This window comes from Amblyomma maculatum, chromosome 6, assembly GCF_055883805.1.
Source record: "Amblyomma maculatum isolate TAMU_Amacu chromosome 6, ASM5588380v1, whole genome shotgun sequence".
NCBI classification, from domain to species: domain Eukaryota; kingdom Metazoa; phylum Arthropoda; class Arachnida; order Ixodida; family Ixodidae; genus Amblyomma; species Amblyomma maculatum.
In genome coordinates this window covers 93,066,081-93,086,718 of record NC_139349.1, presented here as the reverse complement: position 1 = coordinate 93,086,718, position 20,638 = coordinate 93,066,081, and the positions used below count along the sequence as shown (strand labels likewise).

The following is a 20,638-nucleotide window of genomic DNA, read 5'->3' as shown; positions in this document are numbered from 1 at the left end:
TCAAAAAATCAACTGATGAATATTTTTGTCCTCACGTACGGCTAAGAAAGTGATCATAACAGCGCACCGCGTCCGAGAGCACTGTCTCGTCGTAGAGCAGAAAGCGCGCTCTCAGAAAGCATGTTTGAATATGCCGCCAAGGACAGAAAATAAAGAAGAAAAATTGCAAAAAGAGAGCGCGCCGAGCATGGCGCCGAGCCTCTTCGATCGTTACGTCATCGCGCTCTGCGTCATCTCGAGCGCCGCTGTCGGCGGTCCCAAGGCGCATGCGCGAATCGGGGCAACGCGTCTGGCGTTCCCCCTTGGAGCCGGGGATCACCCCCACGAGACCGTAATATAAAAAGCGCGATTGTTTTTCTCTTTATTTTCGTCTCCCACTGCGTTCAGCGAGCTCCGACAGACGGTGAGCTGCGGCTCGTGTCGTCGACATTTTCTAGGGACCGGTTCGTTCGATTCCTGTGTGCGCAAAACGTGTAGAACGAAGCCGCTCAAAGTGGAACAAGACTGACCATGGCGAAGTGCCCCATCGTGACGCTGTCTGACGGGAACAAGATTCCGGCGCTCGGCCTTGGAACTTGGAAGGTGAGCGGGGTGTTCCTTTTTCTGCTCCGCTCCGTACTGCTTTCCAGGAAGCGCTGAACGGAGGCCAGATTGCCGGCGTGCGCCTTTAACGGTTCAGGCACGTTTTTCTCCGTGTTGTAGGCGCCGAGTGTTGAAAACGGCAAGTAAGTAGGTAGCGGCTAACATACTCCGCGCGTAATGGAAGTATAAAAAGCGCCGCACGACTGCCGCTTTATTTCGCTTAGACGCTTAATTTGCTTGTTCGTTTCGTTCACCGATAGGTGGTTCAACGCACGTGGGCGGTCTTCTCTACCGCATTCACATGAAAACATCGCATTCAGAATAACGCCGCCACAGACGCTACCGTCGCTGAAAACAGGTGCTACCGCTGCTTGCGGTCAAGTTAATAGGACGCGTAAATCATGCGTCTGCTGCGGTAAGCAACTTTGGGTTTACCAGGGCATTGAATGATGTGCTAGTTGCGTGCATTGCGAAGCGGGGAGTGCTAATCAGTTATTGTGACGGGGGACGAACCCGGTGCGTTGTAGCCTAAATTTTGGGAGTAGGTTCGGACGCAGAATTCGTAGCATATCTCGGCGAATTTTTTATGCTTGCACTTGAACTGAAAATAGAACAGTCCAGCCAACTTTGGCGCTTACATTGTAAGCTCTTACCGCATCGCCGATTGCGCATGGTGCACTGTGTCGCATTTGACATTGTAATAGCGAACAGTCGCGCTGCGGGTAACTTGTATTTCATATATTGCCTGGATTACACGCTATTTCAAGATTAATTGAATGACGCAATAACGCAGAGCGCGGAGCACGCGCCGCACGTGGACGTCTTTCGCACGATCTCCTTGTGTTGTGCGATATCTACGCATCAAAAATCCCCAAGGGGTCTAAATTAATTCCGAGACCTCCATTATGGCGATCCTCATAGCTTCAGTAGCTTCGGGACCTTAAATCCCACATACTATACCATACCGCTGCATACCGTACCGTACCTTACCATACCGTGGCATAACCTTGTCATATTATGCCTATGACACGTCATACCACACCGGGCCGTATCATACCGTGTTATGATAATACATGACATTCCATACGTATTAGCAAAACAAAATTCGGAAGCTCAACTAGCTATCAGTTGACGCACAACATTTATTTCAAATCACTGACAGTCAATTTAAGCTTTGCGCTGAGGCTTCTCCTACATGAATAACACGTTCGTTATATCCGCAGTTTGTGCAACAGCCGTGCCGCCTTTTAAAGCTCTTATCATGAACTCATAAACATCACAAAGCATCGGCATCCTTGAGAGTGCGGTACAGTAGGTTGCCATAATGGCTAACTGTGCCACGGCGACTGTGAATTTAATGGAGGCGAAACGCTAGTGGTCAATGTATTCTGCGACATTCATGCCTGTTAATGTAAAGAATATCAGACAAAATTTAACCGGCCCCTTCCAAAGGTTCCATTAGGCGTGCTTTGCTCATAGCACATTGGCGCGTTACAACCCAGCTACCAATTGAATACGAGCCATTTAGTTTCGCTACCATTTTGAATGCGAATCGCCCATCGGATCGGATACGAATATGTTTTAGAATATTCACTGCATACACAAATATTTGTGCTAAGCGAATGACCATCCTAAACGGCAAAGCGCTAGCGACGACGCTGATGCTAACTTAGAATAGGTAGTGCTTTATTAGTGCTATAATGAATGGAGGGCGTTATATCTATAGCTGTAGAAAGGGGCAACACTGATTATCATCGGTGAACAGGGAACACTGAGTCAAGCTACTAACTCCAAGACCGTCATATATAGAAAAGTTATCATTTACTGCCGAATACATTATCCTCGTATCTAAGTTGGCGAGAGGGCCAATGAGTACTGGTAAGCCATTGACTCCTGTATTGGTTACCACGGGAGTTCTTCCTAAACCTCTTTAACGCATTGCCTTGTGCGAGTTAGTTACGGGTTCCTAAGCTCAATATTTCCCGCGAAATCGCGGAAGCAGAGAGAAAATAAGGGCAGCCTCTAGTTTGGGACGCGTGTATTCTACCACAAGCATTGGCGCGTCGCATAACTAGAGCTCAGAAGAGGGGTATATTTAAAGGTACTGGGGGCATGTATGTAGCTGTTGCGCTGACCGTGGTTGCCTCCTCTAGGAGTGATGAAAAAAAAAAATTAGTAGGTCGCTTTTACGCTTTCTCTTGGGAGTAGACGCGGGAACGCCTTTCGTTCCGCGAATTTTCGGCGCTGATATCGACACTGACACAGAGTTTGGCAAATTGGACAACATTGCTCTCATCACGTGGACACCACAGTTCATTGAAAATGTCAAAACCTTCCTGTTATTGTGATTATGTATTCTTACTCTTGCCACCCCTTATGTAACACCCCTTTTTAGGGGCTTTTAAGGTAACGAAATGTTATGTGTTGTTCAGAAGATAGTGATAGACCGGAAAGCGTGGCGTGACATGGTATATAGGGTCACGAAGAGTCGGAGACGCCTGAACGACTGAACTGAACTGAAGGTAACAAAATGAAATGAAATGAAATGCTAAACGCCTTTAGTTGGTTCGGCTTTTCGGGAAGGGAAGTCCCAGTATCTCTCTCTCTTCTCGGTGGACACCTGCGCTTACAATAAGTGGCACACTATTTGAGCTACGTACTGCACGTATGCCGTCGCTACGAATCGCTGTCGCAAAGCAGCCTCCGACGTGATTTACGTAGGGATGCTAAATGGGAATAGAAATGGTATGACGACACCCTGAACGCTGCGCAAAGAACGGTTTCACCACAATTCTGACAGGAAATCACGTAATGTTCGCTGCACGTTTTAAACAAACCTGGCTTACGGCGGCGCCCCTTTGGACCGGGCGAGCTTCATGGGGCATTGCGTAATACCAGCCAGAAAGTACACCAGGCAGGGAGACACGACCTCTTCACTGTTTGTTTACAGGAGAGTTTATCAAAGTTTATGGAGAATAATCTGCCAGCGGCTGCTCACAGTCTGCCAAAAATGCGCCTCAGACTTCAGCTTAACAGCAGCTCATACATATGTCGTTGGCAGGGATTGTGATGTAAATTCGGTAACAGTTCATGCGGATGAGAGCGCTGCACGTAACTGATTAACTTCGAACAATTATTAAAAGTGGCGGAAGGAAATAGCTACTAGCCAAGCTCCCTACAACATTTTCTTGATTTCAGTTCGGAAGAACTGTGCTTTTTGTGTATTGATCCATTTTATCTTAGAGCGCCTGTGTCACCAACAGGCAGGACCATGTGATTTGAAAAATGATGGCAAGAAGAACAAAACAATAATCGCTTCCGAACCATCCTTACAGAGCACATCTATTCCATGTAATGGTAACCTTACCGAAATGCTTGAGCTCCAGGATGTTGGAAGCTGTGTGCATGTTCTGAGCTCCAGCGACGTTTGCCTTCACTACAGTCTGCGCCTTCGCAAGTGTACGAGGCGGTCAAGGAGGCGATCCGCGTCGGCTACCGGCACATCGACTGCGCGCTCGTCTACGGCAACGAGGTGGAAGTGGGACAGGCCATCGCGCACGCCATCAAGGAGGGCCTCGTCACCAGGGAGGAACTCTTCATCACCAGCAAGGTGAGGTGTAACGACCTATATATACTTCTTCGTTTATTGCTTTTCGCTCTCTCCTTGTTTTGAAATCTGGACACTTCAGGACAAGGTTACGCGGCGCGGTGGCGCAGAGGTTAGGGTGCTTGACTGCTGTGCCCAGGGATGCAGAATCCAATCCCGGCCGCGGCGGCCGCTTTTCGATTAAGGCGGAAATCAAAGGCGCCCGTGTGCTGTGCGATATCAGTGCATGTTAAAGGAACCCTCCGGGTTCGGACAAGCCATCACTGCCAAAACGAGCATGTGCAAACTGGAAGACTGGCGGTACATAAAGTCAGCGAGTGCACCTTTTCTACTTGCGCCTGTCTGAGATTAGATACGGGAAAACGAGCATGTCCTCAGGAGTAAGGCCTACCTGAAGCCGCTGAACTTAATACCAGGGAGATCTATCACACGGGAGACGTACTAGTGTAGCACACTCTTAACTGGTGTGGCAAAGCGTGGCCACTGCGTTTGCGTAGGAGGCGTCATCTATTAGCTGTAAGTCTTAACTTCTTAGCATAGTACAGGCCTGGGCGCGAACGTCATGACGGTAACGAAACGCTGGAGAGCTTTCTTTTTTTTTTTTTTTTATCACCTCGAACGAGTTTTGAAATACCACTGAGACAGCATCTTCGTGTGTATTTTCAGTGCGAAATTAGGGAAAATGCCGGCAAGCGATCGAGGCATTCGAAAGCTGTGACGTAGACTCTAGGACGGTAAAAATATAGGCGATAAATATACGCGTAGACACTAGGGAAAACGATAGCCTCAGAAACAGTTTTATAGGTGAAATGTAGAAATGCGCTGTTTCGTGTTCTATAATTATTAGCCTGTATTTGCAGAGTGCGATAGAAAGCTCAGAGAAATACGGATATAGTGCTCAGAGCTGACGCGAAAACTTGCAGAAATGTCCACTGTGTGCAACTAAAAAATCAGTTTGGGTGGCAATAGGGATATAAAATTTGGGCATTAGGGTGAGAAACAATAGAACTTGTTTTAAATTCCAAAGATTTATTCTCCAGTGCTTAAGGTTAGGTGAGACCAACGCGTCTATAAGACGAGAATGATAAGCAGAAATGAAGAGCTGTGGAACACGAAACCGTAGGCAGGAGTGTAAGTGCTAGATCCAGTTGCAATGTTGTTTCGGCCTCAAGGTGTCCACAACGGCATCCTTCTTTCACGGCAAGCTGGTTTCGGTACATGGCGCGTGAAACAATAAAGGCTATATGAATCTTATATATTTCTCTTTGCGTCACGTATTCGAAAAGATGGGCCCTCTTGCTGATTTCGTTTAGTCGCGATTTGTCACTCTACTCGCAAATGTTTTCGTACGTCGATGTAAAGTGGTTCTGGTCGTTGCACTGACTGCGCCTTTGTCAGTTTGACTTTTACTCGTGTACGTACAATAGGGCTTCCGCGAAATACTGCAAGAACTGGCATTTTTTGCCGTAGCAGCGGCTTCGTGTAGTTGCTGCGCGTATAGGGCTCGTTTTGTTTTCCGTTTTGTTTCCTTACTGCCTGCAGCTGCAACGACAGGTTGCTAAGGAACGAAAAAAGAGAGCGCCTCATGAATTTTACTGCATATCAGCTGCTTAATAGCCGCGAAGGTTATTCATCGCGCATGTTATATTATACGCATAACCTAAGCCGTCGTCTATGCCAGCTGCCGGGTCATTTTAAATTTAGAAACGGTTGCACTCCCTCGTGTCGAAGGCGGAGCTCTGCGTCCATTGTGCACTTTGTATTTACATGTTAAGTTGTAATGGTACTAGTGAAGAAAAAAAAAACATCAAAAGGACGACTGCCGGCCTGCACGCATCAATGCCTAATACAGCCACTTTCTCGTCCCAATATACCCATACGGACTTCCTTGCCCGGCGTCCTAGAACCAGAATGTCTAACTTATCAAATTCTCAGGGGTCAAAAAGCGTCAGCTACTCTGTAAGAGTTTGTCATTCTCTCCAAGCTGCTGCTTTATTGTGTTCATGTTGCTTTCTCTCTGCAGCTAGTTCACAAGTTACTGTAGCGCCAATATCTGCGCGAGGCGCCAGCTTTACAAGTTCGCTGTTCAAGCGTACACGCTCGAGCTAATAGTACACATGCCGAGAAGTCGTCGGCTCACGTTTGTATATTACTACCCCTCCAACTAGTTCAGAGATGGAACATCGCAGTGCCTTAATTTACAATTTATAACGTGCGGAGTTAGTGCGCTTTCTGCTGATGCCACAATTGCACGGGCAATGAGCGGGACATGGAGGCGGGCGCAACGAGATAAGTACGCTACCAGAGACCCAAGATCTTGTCCGCTGTTGTTACTGCTCTCTTTTTTCTTGGCAGCTGAATTTAGCGTTCGTTTGACGCCTCTCGATATTCTTATCTATCACCCTAAAGGTTCCCAGTAATTGGTGTGCAAGAATGCAGAGTAGGTGATTTTTAAGAAAGTTGAAGTCGGATAATGTATCTGGCGTTTATGCTGTGTATGGCAAAAGTGGGATTGTAAGCGTGGATTCACACAGACTCCTCTCGCACAGAGAAATGATCACGGTGCTTTAATTATCGAGTCAACAGTTGCAAGCATATAGGTGCAGTGGTGGAACAGCTGCGCCATTTGCGCCAAACTGCGCGCCGAATGAAAGATCCTGCTTCATGCTGATACAGAATCGTATTCTTGCTTAGGTTTGCGCCACACCTGCGCCCCACCTGCGTCAAAACTTCATTGAAACTTTGGCTAGAGCGAATTTGAAACCTTCGCTTTTAAATGACAGCTGCGCGCTCCTTTCAGCACTGTGCCGTAAAGTGTATGGATTTCAGAAACATTCGAAATTTCAGATAGCCTGTGAACAGAATCTAGACAAAGATTTGAGCTGTACCACGCGTTTTCTTTCAGAGTCCCGAAAAAAAAATATAAAAAAGCATGTTCCTGTATCTAGTATATATATCCTGTATGTATTCCCTTCAATTACGCCGTCACGGAGCAGCAGGAAATGCAAATAAATAAATAAAAATAAATACTGATTCTAATCTTTTGCAGTAGAGGGTAATTTCATCGTGCGATAAAGGCCTGATCGAGTAGGCGCGCAGTCCCAACTTCGGCGACAGCTCTTGACGTCCTGCGCTGCACATTTTCCCTTCTCCGGTGTCGTTTTCTCATTTTGCTGCGATGGAGGTAGAACCAGTCCAGCTGACGTATACGAGCCCAGAGGTTTCCAAGCCACGGTCGGACTGAATGCAGCGGCGCGCCATTCAGTCCGGCCATGTCCACTCTTGGGCCGCGTTTTCTTCTCTCGCCTCGATGTTTGGTTGTCGCGGTTCAATTCACACGGCACATAATCTCATGCTGTCTGTGCCTGCGGCGAAACTCCCGAAAGCCCCCTTGGCCCCGTTGCGGTGCGCCCTGCAAGCTCAGAAGACAGTTATAGGATGTACCCCCTTTTCAAAAACACTCCCTCCCCCTCTCCCCCTTGAAACTAGAACACCATTACCTACAGTCTACTCTTCCGCCATGTGCTGCTTCAATCTTCGGAAACGGGCTTAGAGAAAATGCATATTCGTCACTGACAACGGCGCCTTAAATGTCAGCTGTTCTTGACGCTCTTTCTGGCCGTTTATTCGGTGTTCCAGCTGTAGTCCGGATCCCGTTGCTTCTCATCGCTCGATCACGGTGAGGGTAACAGCTGCGAGCGCGCTGCGCAGCGTTGAATAAGGCTCTGCCACGCCTTGGGAATGATGGCGCTTTTGCCGTTGTGTCGGGCAAAACGGGCCAACGTCTACATCGTCTACGTCGAAGGCCCTTACGGCTGAGAGGCTCGGGCAGCATTTCGACAAAGGCATGCGCGGCAGCGAGCGCTTTTCTTTTTCTGACTCAAAGTATCCCGACTATCGGCAACACTTATGTGTTTATTCTTTTGTGTTTTGTTTTTTGCCGAACCTACGTTCGTCGGACGCTGTCACTATCTGTCATGAAGAACGTATATTGTCTAGTATTGTTTTTATTTAAGTAATGCAAAAAATAGAAAATCTCCCTATGCAAGCAATGTATAAAATTGAAAGCCGCGATTAAACTGATGCGAAATTTAAAATGAAACATACAATGAATCTGCCGTTACACTAGTGTGCCTTCGTTAGACGCGTTGCGCCATCTACCGATGTTGACATAAAACACCACAGCACAGAGTATCGTGCGGCTATCGCAAAGTTTAGCAAATGAGCCTCGAGGCTAAAATTACCCTTGATTTATTGTGCAAAAACGCGTGCCAAAAAAGTCAAAGGCGTACAGAAACGAGCATGCAGCAACATAATCGGCAGCAGTAAGAGAAATGCTTTCGCATCACTCTACCTAAGCAAACTTAAGTGCACACCTGAAATTTTTTTGACTTTGCACTTGTTAAGTGGTAACCATAATTGGGCAGCGAAATTTAGACATGCCCTTTCAGGATTAGGTGGTCTTGACGAATATGAAAGCTGCGGAAAACCCGACCATTGGTTTCTGCTGTGCGTCGAGCAAGTTTCAAAACTCCTTTCGACGGGCCCGTTAACAATTCTTGGAGCATATATCTGCTGGGAAGGGAAGGGACATTTTGGTACTGTATAACTCTTTCTATGTTCATTGACTAGGTGACAAGCAGCTGTCTTCCTCAGTTTGGACCAATTTGCGGCACACTTCGACTTCCCCGTTAAAAAGTCTTCGAATCACCCTTGTGCAGAGTGCATGGGCGCCGCTGTGAAAGAAAGGTTTCTAGAAGCGGCGAACAGCCGCTCCAGTATCGTGAACTGCGGTTGCCTGACTTCCCGGTGTGCGCTCCTTTAATGCTTCCGACTAGAGAGGTTGTAAGCAGAATGAAATATTTAGTGGCCTCTATTTCTGTCTTCGTTTCCGCAGTGCTGGAACTCATTTCATAGCAAGCAGGCAGTGGTGGAGTGCTGCAACCGAAGCAGGAGTGCGCTGGGCATTACTTACATCGACCTTTACCTGATTCACTGGCCTCAAGCGTACAAGGTAAAGGGGAAAGAAGGATGTAAGCAGATAATCATAAGATTGAAGCTGCCTTTGTGTAAATGCTTGTTTCTCTCTTCCCCGCTTCCGCTGAACAACGCACAGGAAGGCGGAGACTTGTTCCCTAAAAACGAAAATGGTGACATCCAGCTGGCCGACATTGATTACCTGGAGACGTGGGAGGTAAGCTTGGCGTAAGCTTTGCCTAGACTATACGTAAACAAGTTGCCGATAGGTCCCAACTCTTCGCATGTAAATATATTTGCATCACAGTGGTATGTTATCTCCCCCTCCCTCCCCCTCTTTTTCTTTTTTTTTTTTCCCTATAGGGAATGGAAGAGTGCAAGCGAACAGGCCTGGTGCGCTCCATCGGTGTGTCCAACTTTAACTCTGAACAAATCACCCGCCTAGTTAAGTCCTGCAAGATTAGACCCGTGATGAACCAGGCAAGTTTAATTAACATTTTTCTACCAGTGACTTACATTTCACTGGCACTCGCAACGCAGTTTGTTCTGCACACGAAGGGAACGTGCGCCATTTCACAAAATTGGAACTCGAAATGGGGCCAGCACTGGCAAAACGAGCTGTTTTCTGCGTCGTAGACGTTACCAATTCCTTATTTAATTCAAAAAGTGCCGCAAGCTTAAGATTTACTGCTTCACTGTGGGAATGGCATTTTTATGCTGGCTGCGTACGAGTTCATTGCATGCCTTCTAGGCTGTACACAGGAGGATTTCTTGTGAATATGTTAGAGCCGGCAGTGTTCCTCTCCGCCTTGTGACCGGGTAGCTTGTTATTTACTTAGTTTTGTGCTCCTTTCAGTGCGTGTCGCCAGTATGCAACCGTTTACTAATCATACTGTATATGCTACGTTGCATCGCGCACCTGGTACAGGTTTTTATAATTTGAATCGCTCATAGCTCCTTTTGCTTGGCCAAAAAGGAGTCCGAAACGACCTTTGCCAGCGACTGTGAGGTAGATTCGGGGGTGAAATATTAATCGCAACATACATGCAGTAGTACCTATAGCGATACATGCTGCAGTGACGGATTGAAGTGCCAGCGCAGCTTTTGGAGCAAAAGCAAACTTGAATTTTTCATTTTTTTTTTACTGCGCTTGAATGGTTGTTTCTAACTGAGCTATAAAAGCTATAAAAGCACCTGCTTTTAACTATCAATTCGGTTTTACTAACGAACCGGCTTTGAGGTCTGTGCTCTGTTCGGCCTCAGCTCTTGTTGGATTTTCCGTGCGAGTATACTTGTGTTTTTGAGAGCATTTCACAGCAGGGTGCCATAGTGTTGAACTGCGCGTCGCACTCTGTTTTCTTTAGGGGCGCGCGTTTCCTAGGAGGAGAACATTAGCTCTAAAATACGAGTTCTTCGTTCGAACCCATGCTGTGTTTGCATCCCCTTTGCTACTGGAACGTGAGAAGCGCTCCTTTTGTCTCGACTCAGACCCTCATTAGCGCGGTCTCCCGCTGTCCTGTCGTCGCCCGAGTGAGAGAGGCAGGAGGCCATAAAACTCGCAAGAGGGGTCAGGTCGCGCTGCACATCTGGTGCGCTTCGCGAAGGTTTGACGGAGAGAAGCTGCTGTGATTGTGTTTTTATTTTATTTTGGGGAAAGGGGCGCGCTCTTGGCTGGATCGGCCAAGCGCGAAGTGAGTTCGAGTTGCTGGAGGTACTCCGTGCGACAGGGCGCTCGTGCTGGCCTAGCGCTGGGAGTAGAGGCTGTGTTGGGACTGGTGCAAGAGGTGCCAGCTTGACTGCGGGGACGCGGCGTCCCTTGTTGCTCTGTTTAGTGGCCTCGCGGCCGACCGCGGCTAGTTGTCATTAGTCTTGATTCTTGTACCGCCTACTTGTATATAATCTGTATAATGTTCTCCGGTTCATTACCAAGTCGCTCCACCAAATTACTGGCTCTGCTTCCACCACCGCAAAACCCAAAAATTTTACTCCGACAAGGCGTAAAACAACAAAATCATTACTAAATGTAAAAAATACAGGACATTAATAGCTCATGGATATTGCTGCGGTGAGTGGATGACAAAGAAAGTCCGAAACCACAATCTATGACAAGTGAACGTCCTGGAAAATTCAGCAGCTGAGGCGAGTTCACTTCAAAGCGAAACATAAGTGCGCCGCCATGTTTACAGCGCACGCGAGAGCCACGAATGTCCGGAGTCAGCGGAATGCCATCAAAGGTTTTCGCTCGATTTGAAATAGCGTTTTGCGAATACGCTTTGAAGCACGTCATCGTCCACATACCATTACACTTTCACTACATTCCACATCGTCAGAACGTCGCCTCAGCGCTCATTGCTGCTTTGGTAGTGCTGAAGGAACTGCTTGGATAGAATACATACTGTCGTCTGTGTGAGAAGATAAAGGTGCGTGACGCACGACGACGAACTCGCCCGTTCCGAATCTGTCGGAGCGCAACCGCAATGGAATGCTCGCGTGTACTTTTAAATGCGATTTAAGCACTGTCGCGATATGCGATTCATTTTGATTTACTTAACCTCTCATCATCGAAGGCATTACAGAGTGGTTGAGGTGAAGGAGAAGGAACCACGTTATAAATGAAAACGTAACTCCACGGACGTACTGCAACCACTATGGAAAGTGCAAGTCCTGTGTAAGCTGACTTTTTTTCCACGGCGTAACACTCATTTAGCCTATTTAGCGCATTATAAAGTCAGGTAATAACGTTTTCGCATTCTCACACGTAAGCAGTCAAGTGCATCGCATTATAAAGTAACGTAATAACGTTTTCGCATTCTCACAAGTATGCAGAATTTAGGTGCATCTGCCGAATATTTTTATTTGTAACGCAGCTTCTAGTGTACTGCATACTAGAAGTCGTGTAAGAAGGTAGCACTCTTTGGACTAACGCAGAGATAGGCTCAATAATTGAAAGTTCAAATATGTCATTCATATTTGGTAGTATCATGTTCGCTGCCCTCAGTACATGCCATTGTCTTAGATTTTACCGGAAGCGTGTTGTAATTTGTGCTCGCTACCCGTGGCGAGATGGGATTTTCCTGCAGTCATCCGATCTTCTGTCGTGCGATCCTCAGCCGTCTACGGTATGGGGGTGTTACTCCCGCAAGAATGCGCCACGAGGGGACTAGACGCTACAGTCGCCTTCTAGCCCCGACGTGCAGCCCTAGCAGACAGAGCTGTGACCCCTGTTACGACCGTGCATCCGCATTTGCGCGCTCTATTGTTCGCCTGTGGGCATGGAAAAGTATTGTGAATATGTGGTGATGGTCCAATGGCTCTAAGTGAGCCTGTTTCCAGGAATCCTGTTTTGTAAGCCTGTTTTGCTTTGTGGACAACCTGCAAATGCCAAATTGACCCTGTCAAGAGAACGTCTGGAAAAACACAAAGAAACGTCCCCCTGCGGGAAATAGCAGGAAGTGCTTTCTTTCTTTTGTTCACCCTTCCAGTCGAGAAGTGCTATCCTCCAGTGATAAATGCCTCCTATCCAAAGGAGACGACAGAGTGACATGTCCGCTGACGTGCAGGACAAGAAAGGAGCATGACTCATACGGCCATTAAGTGATTTCCCGGGAATGCAGGAAAGATTTGCAATTGTCGAAAAGGGACAATGTTGGGAGCCCTATGCGGCGCCACGTGCACTCGGGTTTCTGAGAAGTAAAACCCCTTGTCAGAACCAGCCTGTGGTTTCTTTGCTGAAGAATAGAAATGTACCTCCTCTCCTCGCCGTTCCCAAGCTTTTCCCGCCAACAAGTGATCACGCCCAACGAATGAATGCCGGACCAGTCAGTGCTTCAGACCATCAGTGCAGTGATGTGTTCGATTGGATGCCGATACCTGAGGGGCGTGCCCTGGATTTGGTTGGTCAACATCTTCAGAGAGGGGCTGGACATAGGGGGGTTTTAAGGACGCTGCAGAGCACGAACTGTCGCTCTGGGCCCTGGGTAAACGGCTCATCCAGTCGCTTCTCGCTATGAACTCTTAACGCTTGCCATTTTGCTGATGTACCCTTCTTTTTCGTGTAAATAATCTTGTAAATAAGTTTCTCAAAGTGCCATTAAACCTGCTTGTACATATTTCACCAACTTCGAAGATTCAATCCTACTTCAACCCCGAGTCTCTGCACGCTACCAAGTGAAGGCCGGGTCGACGTAGCCCCAGCGTCACGACAACTGGTGACCAGCGTTGGGATCTGAATCTACAAGCCACAACATCTGATGACTGGAGGTGGGATCTGGATCTACAAGCTACAACATCTGGTGATTCGAGGTGGATCAGAATCTACAAGCCACAACATCTTGTGATCGGAGGTGGCATCTCAAGCAACAAGCAGGAGCAACAATCGGCCAACAAGAGGGCAGCTCGGAACATCGATCGCATGTGTGGGTGAGTGCTTGGCTTTTCTTCTGATGTGGACCAGGTTCTAGAACAGGGTTAGATTTTAGAACTGGTAAAGAGAGTGTGGAAACGCCTTTAGGTTGGTAGTTTGCACAGTTGTTTTGGAAGTAGCAGACACTCGGAGCGATCATGGACCTACAAAAGCTGCAGAAACCGGACCTGTTGCTATTGTGTGAGGAATTGGGAATTGATACAAGTGGTTTGGCACGAAAACCCTTGATTATAAAGGCAATCACTGATCTGGGAACCGATGATGAGGAGCTCAGTGAAGCATGGAACCTCATCGGTCAAAAAAAGGAACAGCTCAGACAGCAGAAAGAGCGTGAAATTGAAAGAGAAGCAAAAAAGCTGGAGCTAGAAATTGAGCTCCGGAAATTAGAACTAGAGTTGAGCAAGAGGTCGGGCGATTGTCCCCAGCTAGCGGTACCTCTTCTCAACAAGGAGGCAGATTTCAAGATGTCAAAGTACATGCAGCCATATGTGATATCAGGGGATATCGGTCTGTATCTGGCTAACTTTGAGCGAACTTGCGAAAAACTGTCCTTCCAGCGAGACACGTGGTCTCAGAGATTATTGACGGTTCTGCCCTGCGAGGCAGCGGAGGTTGTCGCGCGGCTAAGCAAGGAGGACGCGGATAACTACGAGAAGGTCAAAGCTTGCCTTCTGAGAAAGTATAGGCTTAGCGCCGAGGCGTTCAGACAACGTTTTCGGAACGCTACTAAGTCCAGGGACGAGAGTTACCCTGAATTCCTGTACAATCTAAGAGTTAATTTGGGCGAGTGGCTAAAGAGCACTGATTCCTACAGTGATAGGGACGCTGTAGTCGAGCGAATTCTTTTGGAGCAGTTTTATAACTGCCTCCCAGAAAAAGAAAGAAATTGGTTACAGGACCGAGGCGAAATTAAGTCGGCAACTGAAGCTGCCGAACTCATTGAGGAGTACGCTTCGCGTCGACAATTCAGCAACCCAGCAGTGGATAGGCTCCGCAATCCCAAGTTGAGTGTAAATAACCGTCAGAAAAGGCACTTTGCTAGATTTGCAAACGAAGAAAGGAAGGCTTCTTCAGGCAAACGCCCTAGAAAGGACGGCAGTGAGAAAAGTGGGGAAGTGACCAACGCGCAGAACACAAAGAACAAGCTTGGGGCTAGGAAGCCGCTCACATGCTTTAGGTGTAATGAGCAGGGTCACATTGCCGTCAACTGCCGGAAAGAAAAGTTTGTTTTCTCGTATGTCAGTGACTGCGATGAAAATATGCAGCTTTTGGAACCTTACATGCATGACCTAGTAGTCAACGGGAAGCCTTGCAAGGTACTGCGCGATTCGGCCGCAACGATGGATGTTGTCCATCCGGTGTATGTGTCGCCTTCCGACTATACAGGACAGTGTGCGTGGATCCGCCAGGTAGTGGAGGAACAGAGTGTGTGCTTGCCAATCGCGAACGTGGTCATCGAGGGCCCTTTCGGCAAGTTGACAACCGAGGCTGCCGTTTCAGGAAAGCTTCCTAAGTGCTATCCGTATTTGTTCTCCAACAAATCGGATATGCTACTGCGAAAGAGGGGCATCCTTTTCGGAGACAGAGTTGTGCCAGCCTTAACACGTTCAAAGGCGCGAGAACTAGCTACACTGCTAATTCCAGAAAAATCCACCGCGGAGGAAACGACAGCTAAAACAGTGGTCGATGCGGAAGATAGCAGGTCAGAAAACTTTGCGAGCGAGGCATCTCAGATATGTCAACTTGAAAGTGAGCTTGATGAGACGCGGAATGAGGACGTCCTTGGGAGTAACCTCTTGCCGCCAGTGTCTAGTAATCTAACGAGACTTTTAAGTGAAAACCGAGAGGACTTAGCTATGGAGCAAACCATGGTAAATCTAACGTTAAACCTTCCCGAGGAGATGGAGGACAACTTGATTTGCCTCAGCGAAAAAGGAAGCAACGCTCAGGAGCTTCTCAAAAAGACGGAGCAGAGAGGAGAACTAAAGAAATCCCAGCTGTCCGATCTGGGCGAGATAATAACAGAGTTTGAGGCCTGTTTCGTGGACAGGCCAGGCAGGACTGATTTGACTGAGCACGATATTGAGCTGACTTCAGACGTGCCAGTGCGATCAAGGTGCTACCGATTTTCTCCGAGGCAAAGAGAAATTCTGGATAGGGAAGTAACTCGCATGCTGGAATTAGGAGTAATAAAACCCTCGGAAAGCGATTATGCTTCGAATATGATCTTAGTAGAAGCTCCAGGTAAAGACCCTAGGCCTGTGGTAGACTACCGAAAGCTAAATTCTCTCACCAGGGATCAAGTGTATCCTATTCCGAATATTGAGGAGAGAGTAGAACAGGTCAGTAGAGCGGCATATGTGACTACGCTGGACCTTACTCGAGGATACTGGCAAGTACCGCTCACTGAACGCGCCAGCAGATACGCGGCTTTCGTCACTCCGACGGGCAGCTACCAGCCAACAATGATGAGTTTCGGGCTCAAAAATGCTCCATTTTGTTTTTCCCGACTCATGGATAGGGTTTTAAATGGGTGTGAAACATTCGCGGTGCCTTATTTAGATGACATTGCGGTTTTTTCCGACTCATGGGCGGACCATATGGTACATCTAAGAGCTGTACTGAGCCTTTTGCGTCAAGCTGGACTAACCGTAAAGGCCGAGAAATGTTGCCTGGCAAGGGCGACCGTGGACTACTTGGGTCACAATGTAGGTCAAGGTTTCAGGAAACCCAGCGAGATTAAGATTTCTGCGGTAGCAGACTACCCGCGGCCGAGCACGAAGACGGAAATTCGAGCATTCCTGGGTCTGACGGGATACTACAATCACTACATCCCTAACTATTTATCTTTGGCTAGCCCTCTGACCGACGCTCTCCGCAAGACAGAACCGACAAATGTAGTCTGGGACGAACAAAAGGAAGCCTCCTTCGTAAACCTGAAGGCTGTGCTGATTAGCCGTCCGGTATTGCGAGCTCCAGACTATGACCGAGAATTCACGGTCCAGTGTGATGCCAGTGATCGAGGGTTAGGTGCTGTTCTCTGCCAGAGAGATGACGACGGTAATGAGCACCCCGTGCTCTACTTGAGCAGAAAACTGAGTTCTAGAGAGAGGGCTTATTGCGCGTCAGAGAAAGAATGCGCTTGCATTGTATGGGCCATTCAAAAATTGCAGTGCTATCTTGGAGGGGCCAAATTCACCATAGAGACGGACCATTGTCCCCTGGCTTGGCTGCAAACTGCGACATCGAAGAACAGTCGCCTTCTTAGATGGAGCTTGGTTTTACAGCAGTACAATTTTGAAATAAGATACAAAAAGGGGAAGTTAAATGGGAATGCGGACGCGCTTAGCCGCTCTTTCTAAGCGGTCCGAGATGTTCCTCACCATGTATCCAAATTGATAATCAGGTTTTATTTTTTTTTTCTCGTGCGCTTGTATATGTGTGACTATGTAAAGCAGCACGTTTGGTTTTCTAGGAATACGTGGGTCCTGAACGTCTTGAGAGTGGGCTTTTCTCGAACAACAATGGCAGTTTTCTTTTAACCTGGTCTCTTCAGACGGGAGCCGAGTGCTTGCTTCGACATGTGGTTGAGTTTCAGACAGCTCGAGCAATTTGGCCTACAACAATCAAGACAACGCGACAAGCAACAGCGAGCTTCAAGCGTTCACGTGCAGGCCATTAAGTCGTCTCTTCATGCAGCAGCTGCGGCTGCTGCCCTCCGAGTCTCTTCTGGCGGGGGAGGAGGCTGTTACGACCGTGCATCCGCAATTGCGCGCTCTATTGTTCGCCTGTGGGCATGGAAAAGTATTGTGAATATGTGGTGATGGTCCAATGGCTCTAAGTGAGCCTGTTTCCAGGAATCCTGTTTTGTAAGCCTGTTTTGCTTTGTGGACAACCTGCAAATGCCAAATTGACCCTGTCAAGAGAACGTCTGGAAAAACACAAAGAAACGTCCCCCTGCGGGAAATAGCAGGAAGTGCTTTCTTTCTTTTGTTCACCCTTCCAGTCGAGAAGTGCTATCCTCCAGTGATGAATGCCTCCTATCCAAAGGAGACCACAGAGTGACATGTCCGCTGACGTGCAGGACAAGAAAGGAGCATGACTCATACGGCCATTAAGTGATTTCCCGGGAATGCAGGAAAGATTTGCAATTGTCGAAAAGGGACAATGTTGGGAGCCCTATGCGGCGCCACGTGCACTCGGGTTTCTGAGAAGTAAAACCCCTTGTCAGAACCAGCCTGTGGTTTCTTTGCTGAAGAATAGAAATGTACCTCCTCTCCTCGCCGTTCCCAAGCTTTTCCCGCCAACAAGTGATCACGCCCAACGAATGAATGCCGGACCAGTCAGTGCTTCAGACCATCAGTGCAGTGATGTGTTCGATTGGATGCCGATACCTGAGGGGCGTGCCCTGGATTTGGTTGGTCAACATCTTCAGAGAGGGGCTGGACATAGGGGGGTTTTAAGGACGCTGCAGAGCACGAAATGTCGCTCTGGGCCCTGGGTAAACGGCTCATCCAGTCGCTTCTCGCTATGAACTCTTAACGCTTGCCATTTTGCTGATGTACCCTTCTTTTTCGTGTAAATAATCTTGTAAATAAGTTTCTCAAAGTGCCATTAAACCTGCTTGTACATATTTCACCAACTTCGAAGATTCAATCCTACTTCAACCCCGAGTCTCTGCACGCTACCAAGTGAAGGCCGGGTCGACGTAGCCCCAGCGTCACGACACCCCCAACCCGCGGTGCGAGAATTCGCTACTGCGGCGGGTTCGAGCCAAAGGGGACAGACACCGAGTTCGTACTCGAACAGTTTATTGTGCTCGAGTACACGGCAAAGGAAAACACACTAAAGAACAACCGCCGTGTAGCGAGCGAAAGCCGCGTACGGGAGTGAAATAGAACCACCTAAGGGAGAAGCACGCACGAGGAGTGAGAGGTACTGCTCACCTGCGTGCGGCTTCGTGCTCACGGCCCGCGGCAGTCAGTGCGCGCTGGACCGGGAGCAGAGGGTGAAGGCGGCGGTCTCCCGACGGGAATGCTGATCCGTGCGCGTGCACGCCCAACCGTCAAAAGACACCGAGGGAGCTGCGACAGACGCGCATCTCACCTCGGCTCGGGGAGAGGAGGTTTCCTGGGTATCCGGTAGGAAAGAAGGAAACCCGTGTGGTGTCGGGGGTGTTGTGTCGCCGCGGGAGCCTGGGAGGATGGGACGGTGGTCAGTGTGCCCTCTCCTCGCGGTCCTCCCCAAGAGCGCACGTAATCACGCGTGTTAACTACGCGCGGCCTGAAACTGCTTATCAAGAGTAATATAACTAGAGTGTGCATTTACACTACGTTTTAGTACTCGCTGCTTATATTAGTACCCATTTGCTTCCGTGCTGTACGCGCGGCGCTTTGCAGTAAACTGTGGAGTTGCGTACAGCTACTGAAGCTAAGATGGCAATGCCTTCCAGCCCCAAAGCACAAGAGGCTAACAAAAAATGCCGATTTTATTTAATTTTGCAATATGCAGGACGGCACAGCTCGACTTCAGACAGATTTGCGTGAAATATTATTTCAGTCCGTGCCATTCTAACTTGATTTTTAATGCTTGTATCAAAACCATATTGCCATACTGTCGTGAACAATCCTTTTTTTGATAGAATAGTTCATTATACTTTCTGTGATTGCGCTGATTGAGAAGAATAATTTCGCTGATTACGAAGAATAATTTTATTGGAGTGAGCATAACTTTCTGCGGTTTAATACATGCTTGCTATAATTATACTCATTTGTTTTGGCGCAGTACGCGTGGCGCTTGTACCGTTAGCAAAGCTGAGATGAAAACGCTTTCTAGCTCCAAACTGCTGCTAGAGCACGTGAGGCAGCACGCTTCTTTTTTTTTTTTTCCCCGTACAGACGGGGAGAACACGACTTCCATCGCTGCAGAGAGGGCAGCCGCCCTCCGTATTTTTTTTTCTTGCAGGAGAAAAAAAAAGCGCTCTGGCGTGGAGTCACGTGGGAGCGGCGAAGCCCCGCCCGAACAGGTTTGACGGCGTCCGGCGGCCCTTTATGTTTGAACATCGCGCCGTTCCATCCGTCGTGCGGTGTCCCCCGCCGGTGCCGCCGCGACGGAGAGGAGCACCGGCTGTGAGAATGAGGCCTAACCGTCAAAAGACACCGAGGGAGCTGCGACAGACGCGCATCTCACCTCGGCTCGGGGAGAGGAGGTTTCCTGGGTATCCGGTAGGAAAGAAGGAAACCCGTGCGGTGTCGGGGGTGTTGTGTCGCCGCAGGAGCCTGGGAGGATGGGAGGGTGGTCAGTGTGCCCTCTCCTCGCGGTCCTCCCCAAGAGCGCACGTAATCACGCGTGTTAACTACGCGCGGCCCTTTATAATGGGGGCAGGGGATTATGAATCCCCACATACCCCCCTCCTTAAAACCGCCGTACGGCTAAAAGTAACCGCGTTCACCCAGAGATATACTGAGTGGGGGCCGGCTAGACGCCGTTTAACTTTTAAACCCATTTAAAGAAAAGCGCCAATATATAAAGAGTTGCAGACAGCTCACAGCCATGGGTGTCGGAGGGGGAGGCATGGCCGATGACCACAGGAGGCGACCATGGAGCAAGGGTGGAAGTGTCGATGACCGCGGTAACCACAGGTCCCGCTTCTTCGCCGTCAGTCAGCCAAGCACGGAAATATCGATGGCCGCCGGCGGGCCTCTGCATTCATCCTTGGCCAGCCAGGGCATGCAGCCTGCCGGGGAACGGTTAGGAGCTGCGTCTTCGCGTTGCGTAGCGTGCTGCAGGCCCCCCTCAGCGGGTCGTCCGCTCGCTCCCGGCCGGCCTCTTTTCCCTCCGTCGTTGACGCCGCCGGTGGCGAGGGCAGCGGGGTGCCAAACTGCTCCCGCTGGTGAAGCCACGGCCGCGAGCACCGAACGGCGCCGAGGCGGTCCCTTTGCTGCAGCTTTTGTCGTGCAAGCCGCAGGGGCCCGTTCCACGAACTCCGGCTGGCTCGCTCCGTAGCCGACCGGAAACCGTTTGTCTTGGCCTGGTTGACGGTGACAGCA

The 20,638-nt window shown here is 48.8% G+C and overlaps 1 protein-coding gene across 1 annotated transcript in view; it reads left to right on the top strand.

Moving 5' to 3' along the window:
* The first annotated feature begins 266 nt into the window (after window positions 1-266).
* Window positions 267-20,638, top strand: part of LOC146186248 (aldo-keto reductase family 1 member B1-like) — a 33,818-nt gene continuing 13,446 nt past the window's right edge. Inside the window, exons 1-5 of the mRNA XM_084607110.1 lie at window positions 267-582; window positions 4,025-4,192; window positions 9,087-9,203; window positions 9,306-9,383; window positions 9,530-9,646. Of these exons, the coding sequence (XP_084463236.1) occupies window positions 511-582; window positions 4,025-4,192; window positions 9,087-9,203; window positions 9,306-9,383; window positions 9,530-9,646 (552 nt within the window). The 5' untranslated portion in view covers window positions 267-510. The remainder of the gene's footprint in view (window positions 583-4,024; window positions 4,193-9,086; window positions 9,204-9,305; window positions 9,384-9,529; window positions 9,647-20,638) is intronic.